At 36.5% G+C, this 14824-nt stretch overlaps 1 protein-coding gene across 1 annotated transcript; it reads right to left on the bottom strand.

Annotated features, from left to right (window-relative positions):
- Positions 1 to 259: 259 nt before the first annotated feature.
- On the bottom strand, positions 260 to 13285 carry LOC107080669 (epidermal growth factor receptor substrate 15-like 1). The gene is made up of 12 exons (XM_015368877.1): positions 13183 to 13285; positions 12734 to 12775; positions 12532 to 12621; positions 12403 to 12450; positions 12211 to 12306; positions 8935 to 8994; positions 8735 to 8860; positions 8592 to 8651; positions 8174 to 8485; positions 3772 to 3929; positions 1856 to 2021; positions 260 to 418 (listed from the first exon to the last, which is right to left on the bottom strand). Exons 1-12 carry the CDS (start codon positions 13255 to 13257, stop codon positions 260 to 262), a joined length of 1392 nt encoding a protein of 463 aa, XP_015224363.1. The 5' UTR covers positions 13258 to 13285.
- Between the last annotated feature and the right edge of the window lie 1539 nt (positions 13286 to 14824).

Below are 14824 nucleotides of genomic sequence, written 5' to 3'. Positions count from 1 at the left end.
TTAATGATTGCTTTAACATCATATTGAAAGTGGAATTTTCTTTGTGTTGCGATAATTCATTGATGTTTTTTTTAAAGATTTAGTCCAAATAAAAAAAATAAAAAACACAAAGAACTGAAGATATTTGATGAGAAATTGTTATTAATTTATTCTGTAATCACAGAATTCTGGAAATCTGTGCCACTAGATTTCTAGATTCCTTCTACTGAGAAATGTGTAGATCTAAGGAAACATCAGCTGCTAAAACAGGTGGTTTTGGTCAGAGAGCACAGCTGTATGTTCCTGCTCTCATGCTGGGGCAGGAGATGTGATAGAGCAACAACACCACCTTGTGGTGGTGTGTGGAAGTACTCACTCTGAGCATACTAGCTGCAGAAACAAGGTCTGGTCTCACAGAAGGAAGAATCCCCATATAGCCCTGATAGACGGGATAGAAAAGGGCTCAAAAGTTAAAGCATTATACTGAATTGGAGATCCGGAAAGAGGAAAACAGGCATTAAAACCACAAATACAACAAAAGTATTCACCCACTTCAACCTTTTTCCTGTTTAAGTTATGTTTCACCCACAAACTTCAATGTTTGAGATTTCATGCGATAAATCAACATAATCATGCAGCAAAATGAAAATAATTCATGCATTTCAATCAGGTGTCGCAGCACACTGGCCAGTACTGGAGTATGAGACCACAGCTTTAAACTACTTCAGATCTAGTTGTATGGTTGGGGTGTCGTCCAGCTGGAAGTTGAAGATCCACTTTGTTGTCTAAATCCTTTGCAACCTCTAACAGTTTATCTTTAAGGGCCACCGTATATTTAGCAATATTCATGTCCCCGTCAACTCTGACAAGTTTCAGTGCCCACAACATTATCCAGCCACCACCATGAATCTCTGTGGAGATGTTGTGTTCAGGGGGACGAAAGGTTCAAGGATGTTTTGGTTTTTGCTTTACAGAGCAGCTTGCGTAAAGGCAAAATAATTAAGTCCTCTTTTAATCAGAGTAGGTTCTTGGACATGCTTCTGCCCAAATGAGGCTTGCAAACTTTAAAGTCAATTTCTTATATTATGTTTTCTTGCAAATCTCTTCCATAAATGCCAGATTTGTGACATGCACAACTAATCTGTAAGTAAAATCAACCTTTTTAATCAAATGTCTTGTCCAGATATGAGCTCTTCTGCAGTTACTGCAGGGTTATCATTTGAAAGCTTCGCATGTAAAAGCTCTTTGCCAGCTCTGTTTAAAATATTCTATAAATTACCCTATTTAAAAACCTGACTCTGCCTTAAACATTTCCACAAATTCATCCCAACCTTCCTGCTGTTCCTTGATCTCCCCGATGTTATTTCTCCGTTAACATTCATCAACAGTCCTGAGAACCGGAAATTAAATTGACACATGGACTCCATTCGTTTACCAGGAAGGTAACCGTTTAGCCTGAATTCAATTTAAGGCTATTAGAGTCAACACGGCTACAGCATGCAACACTTTTTATGCAATTTTTTATTTTAAATTTAGCCATTTTTTCCCTTCAAAAAACATGCACTAACTGGTTTTAGTCTATTAATTCTCTACAAAATACATAGAAAGTTTGTGGTTATAGGACAAAAGGTGAAAAGGGTGTGAATACTTGTGCAAAATCACCATGCAGCAAAGACACATACTTTGAGAAATTAGTCAAATTTTGGGAGTGGTTTTTGTAGAGTATTTATGAGTAGTTTTTAGTTTATGAGTGAGACAGAACACCATTCAATCTACTCATAAATATTTTACATGACCTTAAAGGAAAAGATTTCATGTCACAAATCAGACTTTGCCAGAGACGGATTTATGGAGAGCTTATAAAGTTCAGACTCACGAGACCCATAGCTGATCCTGCAGTCCTCTCTGATGGGGGGATCATATCTGATGTCAGAGTTGAGGGGGGGTCTATGCCTTTAGTCACCTTCTGTTGGATGAAATGCATGGCCAGAGCAAACTGCTCTGGTGTCAGCTTGCCTGTCTGTTTTGTGTCAGCGAGTCCCCTGTGCAAAGGAAGTAAGAGTTTAAAAGAGAAAAACCCTGCAAACTTTTTTTCTGAGGATAGGTAGTAAAACCATTGGTGTCAAAAGTACACACATTTGTTACTTGAGTAGAAGTATAGATACTGCAGTTTAAAAACACTCGAAAAACACTTGAAGTATCAACTTGATCTCTTTACTCAAGTTTGTTTTAAAAATGTAAAGAATAGAATGTACAGAAACTTATTGGAAATTGTAACGAGTAGAAGTAATAAGTAGGAAGAAAAATAAGTAATGGAGTAAAGTATAGATACCTAAAAAGTGTACTTAAGTAAAGTAACAAAGTATTTGTACTTCGTTACTTGACACCTCTGACTAAAACGCCTCACAGATTAATGCTAAACTTTTAGATGGTTTGAAATGTCTAAATCACAGCTTGCAGAGATTCAGGTGGTGCAATCAGTTAGGTGACTTTCAATAACGTATTTTGACTGGGAATAATTAAAAAGCTCACAAACCAAAGGGTCTAAGAGTAATTTATGAAAGAAACAGGCTAGAATTATGCCTCAACAATGTCTGCTCCCTGTTACTATGATGCATATATCAGATATTTCACAGGTTTGCTGGATCCAAAAGTTAGGGTAATTCAGCATTTCCTCTAGATTTCATGTAAAACTTACCATAGACTAAGTAAAACGCCTAAAACTGCCAACTTAAGGTGGTGGACAGGTTTCAGTGCTTGGATTATCCCAGAGTAGGGCTCCAGCTAATGATTACTTTGCAAATGGAATCGTAATCGAAATTAATCGGATAGCCAAATGTTCCTTAAAGAAGATTTTTCACTAAATTAAACTAAAACTTGAGGGGTTCTGGATAGAGCATACTGACAGATGGAAAAACATTTTTTTTATCTTAAATGCAAAATGTATATATATCTTTTTACAATTTTGATATAATTACTTCCTTAAATGTGTTGTTCTGACAGTTAAAAGAATATTATACAGTCTCTATACTCCAGGTAACGATAAATCGATCACTAAATTAGTTGACGATTATTTCAATAATCGATGAATCCGATGAATTGTTTCAGCCTTATCCCAGAGGCTATGCTGTCTGGGGATTTAAAACCCCTGGTAGAGTCTCTCAATGCAAACAGCCTCTGGATTGAGGGTCGGACAAAGAGCTGTTCAAGGCACCCTTATGGTGACTATGAAATCACAGCACGGGGTATAGCCTGGTATGGGGGAGCTGACACCTCACCCTGGACACCCTGGATTATTAACCATATTAACAGGGACCGTAAACAAGTTTGTCTGTGTTTACACATTACAAAACAATTTAAGGTCAAATAAAACATTCTTAAGATGGAGATATGCAGCTGGTCTTCTGCTTAGATTTAAGACCTATTGCATTTTAAAACTGATTCTTCTTGCGTCTAATTTTAGTTGTTTCTGCACACTGTCAGCAGGCTGCAAAACTTCTTGCTTAAATAAACAAACAAATTCAGCTGTTTTGAACGCGAAAAAAATAATTTAACTAAGTAGTTTTGCTTAAACCTGTGAATCTACTTATTATATCAGTTTTTGGAAAAAAATATAACATTGAAAAAGAAATAAAAAAAAAATGTATTAAGCAGCAAGAACATTTTGTTTTTAAAATAGGATATTTTTAGTGCTAGACATTTATAGTTTCAGCGCCTTTTCCAGTGTGCGTTTTTTCATGCCTTTAGAAGCATCTGACGGCACACTTGCTTTGGACTAAGAGGTGGACTCACCAGATCTGCGCCAGCATCGTCTGAGAAAGGTTGGACTGCATGAAGATCTCAATAATATCCGTCCCGCTGATGAAGCCGTCCCCATCGCTGTCGGTTTTGTTGAAAAGCTCCCTATATTTTTCTCTGTCGGCCACAGGTACCACCCAGTTCACTGCAGCCTGTTGGTAACAACATTAAAAATTAGAGCATATATCTAATCTTTAATGCCCCTTTCGCCAATACAACATGCATTGATTTAAACAGCTATAAAAGTATAACAGTCCATCAACATTCAGTCACATTTCAACTTTAAGAATTGAATCAATTTCATTAGGAATGTAAATTGCAATGAAGTAAAATGCAATAAAGCTTGGCTTTTCTAAGACATTCATGATTACAAATCCTCAGTGTTGTATACATTTGTTTTCAGACCCCATTACTTTGACACCTCTAAATAAAACCTAGTGCGATTAATTTCATTTTCCAAGTGTTTTGTTAAATTTCTGTTAATATCCTGCAGTTGCTCTGTGAAGATTGGAAATTTATTGGAGACCAACGAACAAAGCAGATGAGTCAAAGACAATGATTTTGGGAGAGCATTTTAAAACAATATTCTGACCAGTAGTTTGGGTCACGAGACCATTATGGTACCACTTTGTGTGTCTGAGGCTGGATAAAGTGGGATGTAAATACATAAACACCAATATTTGAAAAACATTTGTTAAACTATTAGAAGCTGCAAACCACATAAACTAGTAAATATTTAGGCCCCAGTAGAGCGAATCCAAAGGCTAAATGACCTCCAGAGAATCACACCAAGTTCTAAAAATGATCTACTTATTTGATTCTGATTTGCTGAGGGAAATACATTTCAGTACAGTAGCGCCCCCTGTGGTTGTTTTGAAGTTCTGATTAGATTGAATCACAATCATGTTACAAACCTGAGTTTAATCTTAAGTAAACTATAGCAGAGTATCTGGGAAAGGACTTGAAATTTACATTTGTAGAAATTTATTAAATAAAAACATTGAAGTTGTATGTGAAAAAATATGCAAATATTCAAAGTGTATTAGTACTTGTGCAAGGCTCTGTATGCATTTTTAAAAATTTTTTAACATGGAATTTTTAAAGTCTTGGATATAATGGTACGTTCACACTGAATGCAGTTTCAGAGGCAGAAGCAGTCGGTTTACATGCAAAGTCTATGGTTGAAGCATATCAGAAGGACCTGCAGCACGTCTCTAGCAGCAGGTGCAGCGCACCTTGAAGTATCTGAGCAGCTGCGGCAGCTCCTCATGAGCATTTCAGCATCTGAGGCACATAACACCTTTCACAGGCAGCAGATGCAGTCTATTCAGTAGGACTATCATCTATTTATCCACCTGACTTCTGTACAACACAACAGAAATCCCACTTAAAACCTGTGAAGAGAAAACCATTTCCGGCTGACTATCTCTTGAAGCTCATCAAGAGAATGCCAAGAGTGTGCGAAGTAGAAGTCAAAGCAAAAGGCGGCTACTTTAAAGAACCTAGAATATAAGACATATTTTCAGTTGTTTCACACTTTTTTTAAGTATGTAATTCCACACGTGTTAATTCATGGTGTTGATACCTTCAGTGTGAATCTACAATTTTCTTAGTCATGAAAATAAAGAAAACTCTTTGAATCAGAAGGTGTGTCCAAACTTTTGGTCTGTGCTGTATATATAAACAGGGTAAAACTCTACTAGGTCTCCATAAAAGTCAAGAATATTCTTTTTTCCTGTTTGATCACTCACTGGGGTCGCTAGGGGTGCTGGTGCCAATCTCAGCTGTCTATGGGCGAGAGGTGGGGTACACCCCGGACAAGTCACCAGTCCATTGAAGGGCAACACAGAGACAAACAATCAATCACGCACACACTCACACCTAAGGAGAATTTAGGAAAACCAATTAACCTAACATTCGTGTTTTTGGACTGTGGGAAGAGTACCCTGAGAGAACCCATGCATGCTTAGGAGAACATGCAAACTCCATACAGAAACATCGGGGGCGGGACTTGGAACACGGAACCTTGTTGCTGCAAGGCAGCAGTGGTAACAACTGCTTCCCTGAGCAGTATTTTTGCCTCATTATTGCCTCAGTTACCTTAAAATGTTGAAACCTGCCAGCAAAATATTTTCACTTTTAATATACTGGTGTCTGCAGTTTGTTCCACATATCTGAAAAACACTAATGTTCTCTTCTAGCCGCCACGAACATCAGCATAAAGTCCCTTATTGCCGTTGTGAGGAGCTCTGCACGGCCATGACAGCAAAATAACAGTTCAAATTTTATGCTACATTTGAAAATAAAAGATATTAATAAACCGGCCATCAGAGCATGTTTTTGTCATTTGTGCAAGGAAATTACTCTCAGATTAAGCAGACAGGCTTTACCAGAAAATCTGCTTACTCAGCCCTCCTCTGGATGAACCGTTTTGGCTTTCCCAAACCCTGTCCTCCCAGAGTCAGCGCACCCACAACCCGTAACCATGACAACCAGTCAAGGTTCGTAAAGATAGTGGCTGGGAGGATGAAATAATACATTAGATGAAGGCTGTAGCTTGACTGATGGGCTGCTACAGACCGTTCTGGACAGTTTAATTCGCTTTATGACATCATCAGGGGAAAGATTTCCAAACTGACCCTTTTGAGCGCACATTAACTAAGAGGTGGAGAAAGGCAGTGAGAGCGGTGAAAGGGTTATCATTCTTTGTTAACCTCATACAAAAGCTTCAGGACACATGGCTGTTACAAAATTTTCATAATGGGAATTTTGCATAATATGGGACCTTTAAGGCAGGATCATAATCTTGAAGAACTGACTGCACAGACAATCTTTTGAAGTCTACTTTGTTGCTTAAAAACTAATTAAAACTGCTATTTGCCCACTTACATCACCAAATATAGCAAAGCCAATCAGCTGTTTAACAGAAGAGCACCACAAGCATCAGATGCATTTGTACATAATTTACTGTGGACAAACATTAAAGATGAAGCAGCAGACGCTTTTTTGCTGCTCAAATCGCCTTTGATTTGAATGTTAACAGGGTCAACTACTAAAAATTCAACAAACACTGACTGCTTTCATCCAAATCTGCTCTGAATAAAAAGAAAATGTGTAAATTTTACTGCTGGATGTTTACAGAGTTTGAGTGCCATTTAAGAACCGACCAATCAGCTTGATGGTTTGCTATTTTTTAAGTATTTTATTACTTTTTTCTGTTCGTAAGTTTTAAAAACTTTAAATTCAACATCAAATGGATATAATCTAAAAGAATTAAACCCATTTATGGTTCAGGTCAGATTTACTTAAGGGATATCGTATAATTTTTTATAAATCTGAAGATGATCAGAGTGATCGTTAAGACAAACCATCTTAAGTTAAATGTATGTTCTACAAAGATTCCGGGACCAACGACATTTACTTTCTTTTGTCCCAAGTATTTTGGTGATACCATTTGTTTCCTTTTCCAGGAAACAGTTTCTCAAAAATTCACGGGTGAAAAAAATCCCTGCAGGAGAAACAAACAGTTGTTCATACAATAGCCTCAACAATGTGGTAAAACAAGTCTTACTGTTGGCAACAGTAAAGTTAATACATGAATTACTAGACTCTCCAAAACTCCCAGATCAGAACCTGTAACACTACTTTAAACAAGTTAAATTGTTATTTGCAGAAGCAAAACAAACCAATACACAAGCAGAGCTTTTTTTCAACCCAAACTTTCCCCAAATCAAAAGCTGTAATAAATGAAATAAAATTTTGCAATTCATATCCAATAATAATAAAAGAAACTAATAAAAACTGAGAAGCAATCTTTTTATGTCTGTGAACTTCATTAAGTCTCTATAAACACCAAACATAATTCCTGTAAAATCCTTTATAAAAGGAAACTGAAAATAAAGAACTTAAATTATTTTTAACCCTCATAATTATACACTTTTTAAATTTTCCGTTTAAATTCTAATTTTTGTGAAATTTAAAACAAAAACAATCATCAGTCAAAGTCTCTAATGAATTGATATTGATGCCCACTAATCCTGCAACTAATGGTTATTTTGCTAATTGATTATTTTTTTGATAAATTGATTGATAATCGGATAGCAAAAGGTTCTTTGAACGAAAACTCAAAAGTTTCTACTTGAGGAACTCTGGATAGAGCATTTTAACGGACCTTTTTATTTTTAAACGCAAAATGTTTATGTATCAGCTTGGTATCATTACTGCTCTTAGTGGGTTGCTGTATCAGCTAAAGGCGTGTGTTAGAGTCTCTATACTCCAGTTAACGATTAATCGATTACCGTACTAAATTAGTTGACGATTATTTCAATAATCGATTATAATCCGATGTTTCAGCCTTAATGAACCCAGAAAAAAAAAGCATCATAAGTTAACGTACCGTTGGAGTGGATGCTGAGCTGGATTTAAAGGAGTGTTGTGGAGACAGTTTGACAGCACTGGGGCTGAGGGGATTAAAGCCACCCATAGCAGGAACAGTGCTCCCGATAGGAGGAGTGGAGCTTCTAAGAGAAGGAGAGCTCCGCAGAGTCTCTTTGAGAGCAATGGGGCTGGATCCAAGGCCAGGCAACACGGCCACGGCGCCCGGAAGGGCTGGTGCTGATTTTTTCCTTTTGGAAGGTGGGATAAGAGAGGAGGGCAGGCTGCTTGGAACAGGCTCCTTCTCCATAGTACGATATACAAGATGCATAGCCTGGAACATGATAAAAACAACTATTGTTAAAAACTTAGTCATGTTACATTTATCTTAAGGCAACAGTAAAAAACTAAAAAATAAACAAATAAAAATAAACACATACCACAGTGAATTCTTCTTTGTCCAAATGTCCATCCTTGTCAACATCACTAAGCTCCCAAATCTATAGTTAGACAACGAAAAATACTCAACATCTGATTGCTTTGAAATGTTCAACTATACAGCGGTATACAGGGTGTATATTACCTTTCCCAGAACATCCAGAGGTAGCTTGGAGTTTATTAAAACAGGTCGGACCTTGTCACCAGATAGGAGACCTTTTATAGGGGATAGACTTTCAAATATCGCCTCAAACTTCCCCTTTTCATCAGGCTAGAAGAGAATGAAAACATTAGGAAGACAACATTTTTCATTCAGTCTGAAATCTTCAGTCTGTTTTGGCTCACCCTAATCGCCCAATCAGACGCTGCTGATGATCCAGTTAGCAACGGGCTGTCAGTGTCTCTCTGTAAAAGATAACAGAACATACTAACCACCATTTGCATATAAGGGGAAATTCATAGGACTGATGTATGGGGGTTACTGGTGTGAAAATGCAAAAAGAGATTATAAAGGCATAGCTTATGAACAGATGGATTTTTCAGTCAAAGTTTTCAGTCTTTTTAACGGACACCATTAAAAGTCAAATCTGTCCAGTTGTATGGAGTAAACTAAAGAACTGCTACCTCTTGCTGCTTTTCTCTGAGCACTTCACTTTTTCCTCTTAGAAAAAACTAATTACACTGCAAAAAGTAACTGAGTCATTACCACGCCACCCATCAGTGTGTGAATGGTGCATTAATGGGTGAATGACTGAATGTAATGTACCATTACCTCGTTGAAGTAGCTTTGTTGTAAACTAAAGCGACAAACTTCAAGCAAAACGTCTGTAAAAGGTGCCAAGCATGGACAACTCTAGCCGATTACTTGAGTTAATAACCAGGTACTTTAGTAAACAAAAACATATAAACTGAGATAATACAAAGTTATGAATAACATTAACTTTTCAAAATTAGTATTTCAACATGTTGAAACATATTGTGTCTTAACTAGGGATAGTCCGATACAAGTTTTGATTTCCAATAAAAGGACAACATTGCAGCTTCAGGTATTAATAGAATCCGATATTCAATCAGCATGAAAAATATATACTATTATTGCTCCTCTTGCACCGTGGAATGGTAGAAAAGGCCTGATCAAGTGAAATTACTCGCACAGTTTTATTGACAATATGTTAATTTAAATTGAAACAAAAGTGGTGTTTCTATTAGCACATTATATGGCTGATTGTAGTGGTAGGCCGACGTATTCCGATAACCTTTTTTTGGCTGATATCAGACTGATATTTACAATATCAATATAAGATCTGGATCCCTAGTTTTATTTAAGGTAATTACACCATCTTATTGACTTTTCTTTTTTTTTTTCTTTTTTTTTAAGTACTAAGAAATCCCAAAAGAGAAAAATCATGTAGGACTGAAACAATTCATGATAATAATCATGAAAAATTTATTGTTAAAATGATTATAAAATTCTTTCATATTTGAAATAAATCTTTAAACAAAGTATATACGGTAACCTCTAAGATATAACATATGCTGAAATAATAACTGAAGCAGAGAAGTAATGAAACAAATATTGAACAAAAAAGGTTTAAAATTTAAAATGAAAAATCTCTGTAAATATACTGTTAGCTTTATCTGGTTCAGAATCTGTTACGACAATCTCTACTAATTCATTTTGCTATCATATTATTAATGCATTAAATGAAAAGTTTACAAGAGATGAATCATGCCAGTAAAATGATCATTTCTGCCCTAATTATAATGTAATCTGTTTTGCCAAATAGAGATGCTCATACGGTGCCTTGTGAACGTATTTGGGCCACTTAAATGTTTCGATCTTTTGCCAAATTTCAGGCTTCAAACATAAATATAATACATTTTAAGTGGCGCAGAAATATTTAGCGGAACAAAATTTACTGGATATTTTAAACTTTTTTTTATCAAATATAAAACTAAAAAAATTGGCTGTACAAAATTATTCAGCCCCTTGAGTTAATTCTAGCACTACCTTTTGCTTCAATTACAGCTGTATTCCCTTGGGGTTTGTCTCTATCAGTTTGGAATTGACAGACTGAAATTTTTGCTCATTCTTCCTGCAAAACAGCTGCAGCTCTATGAGGTTGGATGGAGAGAGTTTGAACAGCAGTTTTCAGTTCTTTCCACAGATTTTCAATTAGGTTCAGGTGTGGACTTTAACTAGGCTATTCTAATACCTGGAATTTTTTATTTGTGAAACATTCTATTGTAGATTTTCCTTTATGTTTTGGATCATTATCTTGTTGAAAGACAAATCTCCGTCCTAGTCTCTGGTCTTTTGCAGACTTTATCAGGTTTTCTTTCAGAATGTTCCTGTATTTGGCTCCATCCATCCTCCCATTCATTTTAACCATCTTCCTTGTCCCTGCTGAAGAAAAGCAGGCCCAAACCATGATGCTGCCATCACCATGTTTGACAGCAGGGGTGGTAGGTTTGGGGTGATAAGCTGTGTTGCTTTTATGCCAAACAAAACAATTTTGTTAATTGTTGCCAAAAAGTTTGATTTTGATTTCATCTGAGCAGAGCAGCTTCTTCTACATATTTGCTGTGTCTCCCCGGAGGCTTGGTGAAAACTTTCAATAAGACTTTTTATTGATATCTTAAAGAAATCTCTTTCTTCCATAAAGGCCAGATTTGTGCAGTATACGACTGATTGATGTCCTATGGACAGAGGTTCCCAACTCAGCTGTAGATCTCTGCTGTTCATCCAGAGTGATCATGGGCCTCTTGGCTGCATCTCTGATCAGTCTTCCCCTTGTTTGAGCGGAAATTTTAGAGAAACGGCCGGGTCTTCACAGGTTTGCAGTGGTCTGAGAACCCTTCTACTACAATATTATCACTTGCACAGTGTTCATTGGGATGTTTAGAGCTTGGAAAATCTTTTTGTATCCAAATCTTGCCTTAAATTTCTCCACAACAGTATCTTGACCTGCCTGGTTTGTTCTTTGTTCTTCACGATGCTCTCTGATGCTTGCTTTTAACAGATCTCTGAGATGATCACAGAGCAGTTCCATTTATACAGAGACATGATTACACACAGGTGGATTCTACTTATCACCATCAGTCATTTAGGTCAGCAATGGATGATTCAGAGATCCTCTCTGAAGTTCTGGAGAGAGTTTGTTGCACTGAAAGTAACGGGGCCAGTTAATTGTTGATGCCCCACTCTTTGTTTTTTTTTATTTGTTAAAAACGTTAAAAAATAAAATCCAATAAATTTTGTTCTATTTCATGATTATGTCCCACTTGTTGATTTTTCATTAAAGAAAATACAGTTTTCTTTGTCTGTGATGCATGAAATGTGGCATAATTAATGTTTGGGATTTTTTTTTTTTCTTTAGATCAAAACGCTTGCATATTAAGGCATGTTCATTTACTAGAAATAGCTATTTTTAGATAAAGTAAAAACAAACTAAAGACATTCATTAGGAGCTTAATTGAAAACTAAAATAATTATTAGATTCAGCCCTAGCACCATGACATTGTAGTCCTCTGATTTGTTAGTTTTTTCACAAATCTCAGTAGTATTCTCTTCCCTATTAAATCAAGGGCTACAGTACATGAGTAATTTTCAACACTCACAAATTTTGGTGCAGTTACACTTTGGTTGAGGCTGTTAAGGCTTATATCATTTCCACCCTGTGCTGACGCCACAAGTCTTAGCGCGATGAAGAAACCCTGCAAAGAAGGAACAAAGCAGAACAAATCTGCCATTTAATGCACACATCAGCATTCTACAAACAGAGCAACTTTATGGGAGGAATAAAGGCTTACCCTCTTATCCAAATATCCTTTTCTATCAGAATCTGCCAAATCCCAAATCTAAAAGGAAGAATATGAGATAGATGGTTAGATGACATTTACACAATTATGAGTAAAGATCTGGATAAGTTCAAGACCCACTTTTCCAAGTGTACTGTCTGATAATCCAGACTTTTTAAGAAACTGAGCTGCATCGCCTGCTGATATTTTGCCTGTGTTTGCTGGATCAAGCTGCAGAAAAATCAAAACAAACGACAATGTTAAAGGTTTCCCTATAGCTAAACTTTAAATTTGGATTTAACAAAGTATCCATCAATGTAGCTGGATAGGAAATAAATCTTACCTGTCTGTAATAATGTTCATAAGCGGCATTTCCATTTGATAACTACACAAAAACAAACAGATGACACATTAAAACAGTGCGAAAAAGAGTGGCATTCAAGTTTTTATGCTTTTTTTTTTTTTTTTTTATATACATGTGTTTTTTTACAAAGCCGGTAAAATACAGTGTTTAAAACAAATTGCTTTTGAAAAACTGTTTTACTTTCTGTTTAGTTACTTAAATTTCAACAAGACATTAAATTTACCCATCTTAACTACTTATAGACCTACCTAGCTAACTATGTTTACTCAGTAATAAACGAAAACTCGCTAATTCGGTTAAACAGACATACTAAATACGTTTTTTGGGCGCCTTGACGTAAAAAGAAAACACAATAAAACGTCACCGTCACTTGATAATCACAGACATTAAAAATTAAAGACTTTCTTTATCTTGTTTGACGTTGTTACCTGACTGAGAGTCATGAGCGCCGCCATATTTCCTGGTGTGTATTGTGAACGCGCCGCGCGCGCGCACACGCCCATAAGGGACAAGAGAACACCGGAGAAGAAGGGCGTATTTCCGGGATTGTGACGTTATGCTCCTGAGTGTTTCAGTGAGCTGACGGGTAGGAGGCACTGCAGTTAAACGGGTGAGCTTTCTTCCCAGAAATGACTAGGTTTTACTCCACATAAACTCTAAATACCGATGAGTCTTGAAAAAAGGGAATTCAATGTTAGAGAAACTTCATACTGGCACCTGATTCAATGTATATAAACAGGGGCGGAGCTAGATGGGGGGCCAGGGGTGGCCATGGCCACCCTTTGTCACCCCACTATTTCCCTCTAATACAGATGGTGGCAACAGTCAGAACTACAATTTAAGTTATATAGGGTAAAGAGAATATGATGTTCTCTGCTAGTCATATAGGAGTATTCAGTGAAATCATAGATAACTATTTTAATAAAACATTAAATAATCAATTTATGTAGATATTAGTACTTGTAAATATACATTTTTGGCAGAATGATTATTGATTAAAGTAGGTAAGTAATGACAATGGAAAAGATGTTCGCCCCAGAATTCAAACCTGAAAGAACTGTATCCACTATAATGTTTATCTAGGAAGCATGGATGTTTAAATATACTCGACTATTTGTTAGCAAAGGCTGTAGGAAAGGAGTTTTTTTTTTTATTTAGAAAATATGGATGTTTTGCTAATAAATTTTCCTGTTGGAACAGTGTAGATTGACCCTGAGGTTCTGGCACCTATCCACTTTCGCCCACCCCTCAGTGTACATTGGTTATTGCCTGGCCACCCTTATAAAAATGTTCTGGCTACGCCTCTGCAACACTGGGCGAGTATGTATCCAAAACTGTGGCCTACTCTGTTCTGATAGGGAACAGATGTGGTGGGGAGAACGCATCTGATACACGTGGGGAAATAAAACCTGGTTCCTTTGTTTCTAACCTAAAGACACGCTGATGTAGGTCAGATTGCTCAAGAATTAAATGCTGGTTTAACTAATAATCAGTGTGTTTGCACTGGATTCATTAAATGAAACTGTCGAAAAGCATCGAAGAAGAATGAAATAAAATAACTTTACCTGTATAGAATTGTCTTTTTAATATTAAAAAATAAAAGTTTTAGCGGAACAATGCCCATTAAGTGTATTCAAAATCATAATGTAGCATTTCCGGCATTTACTCATGGAAATCCAATGCAAATTTTTAGACTTTTGTTGTCAATGTGTATACACAGAATGTATGCAAAACATTTTTTTTTGTACAGCTTTCAGACAATAGAAAGCCACAGTTTAGCAGTGAAGTGAAAATTTTCATTCCATAAAGTGCAGCTGGGATCAAATGTGTGGGAGAAAAAAAAACATGGAGCAAATATGCATTGATATGAAAGGTTAGAGCAATTCAAGACATATTAGTGCCAGTATGCAGTATTTTTGGTTTGGTGTTATCAGTGTGATGCAGAGTTTTTGACCGATTTAGAGGTTTTTTTGTGTTCAAAAATCAGCTGTCAGTGGGGAAAAAGCTGATGCAGAACCTGCATTTAATGCTGCAAAGCCACTTCCCAGCAGCAGGGGAGAACAGTCCATG

Source organism: Cyprinodon variegatus, unplaced genomic scaffold, assembly GCF_000732505.1.
Source record: "Cyprinodon variegatus isolate N-32 unplaced genomic scaffold, C_variegatus-1.0 Scaffold2205, whole genome shotgun sequence".
NCBI classification, from domain to species: Eukaryota; Metazoa; Chordata; class Actinopteri; order Cyprinodontiformes; family Cyprinodontidae; genus Cyprinodon; species Cyprinodon variegatus.
The sequence above is the reverse complement of the archived record's forward strand: the minus strand, read 5'-3'. Positions and strand labels throughout refer to the sequence as shown.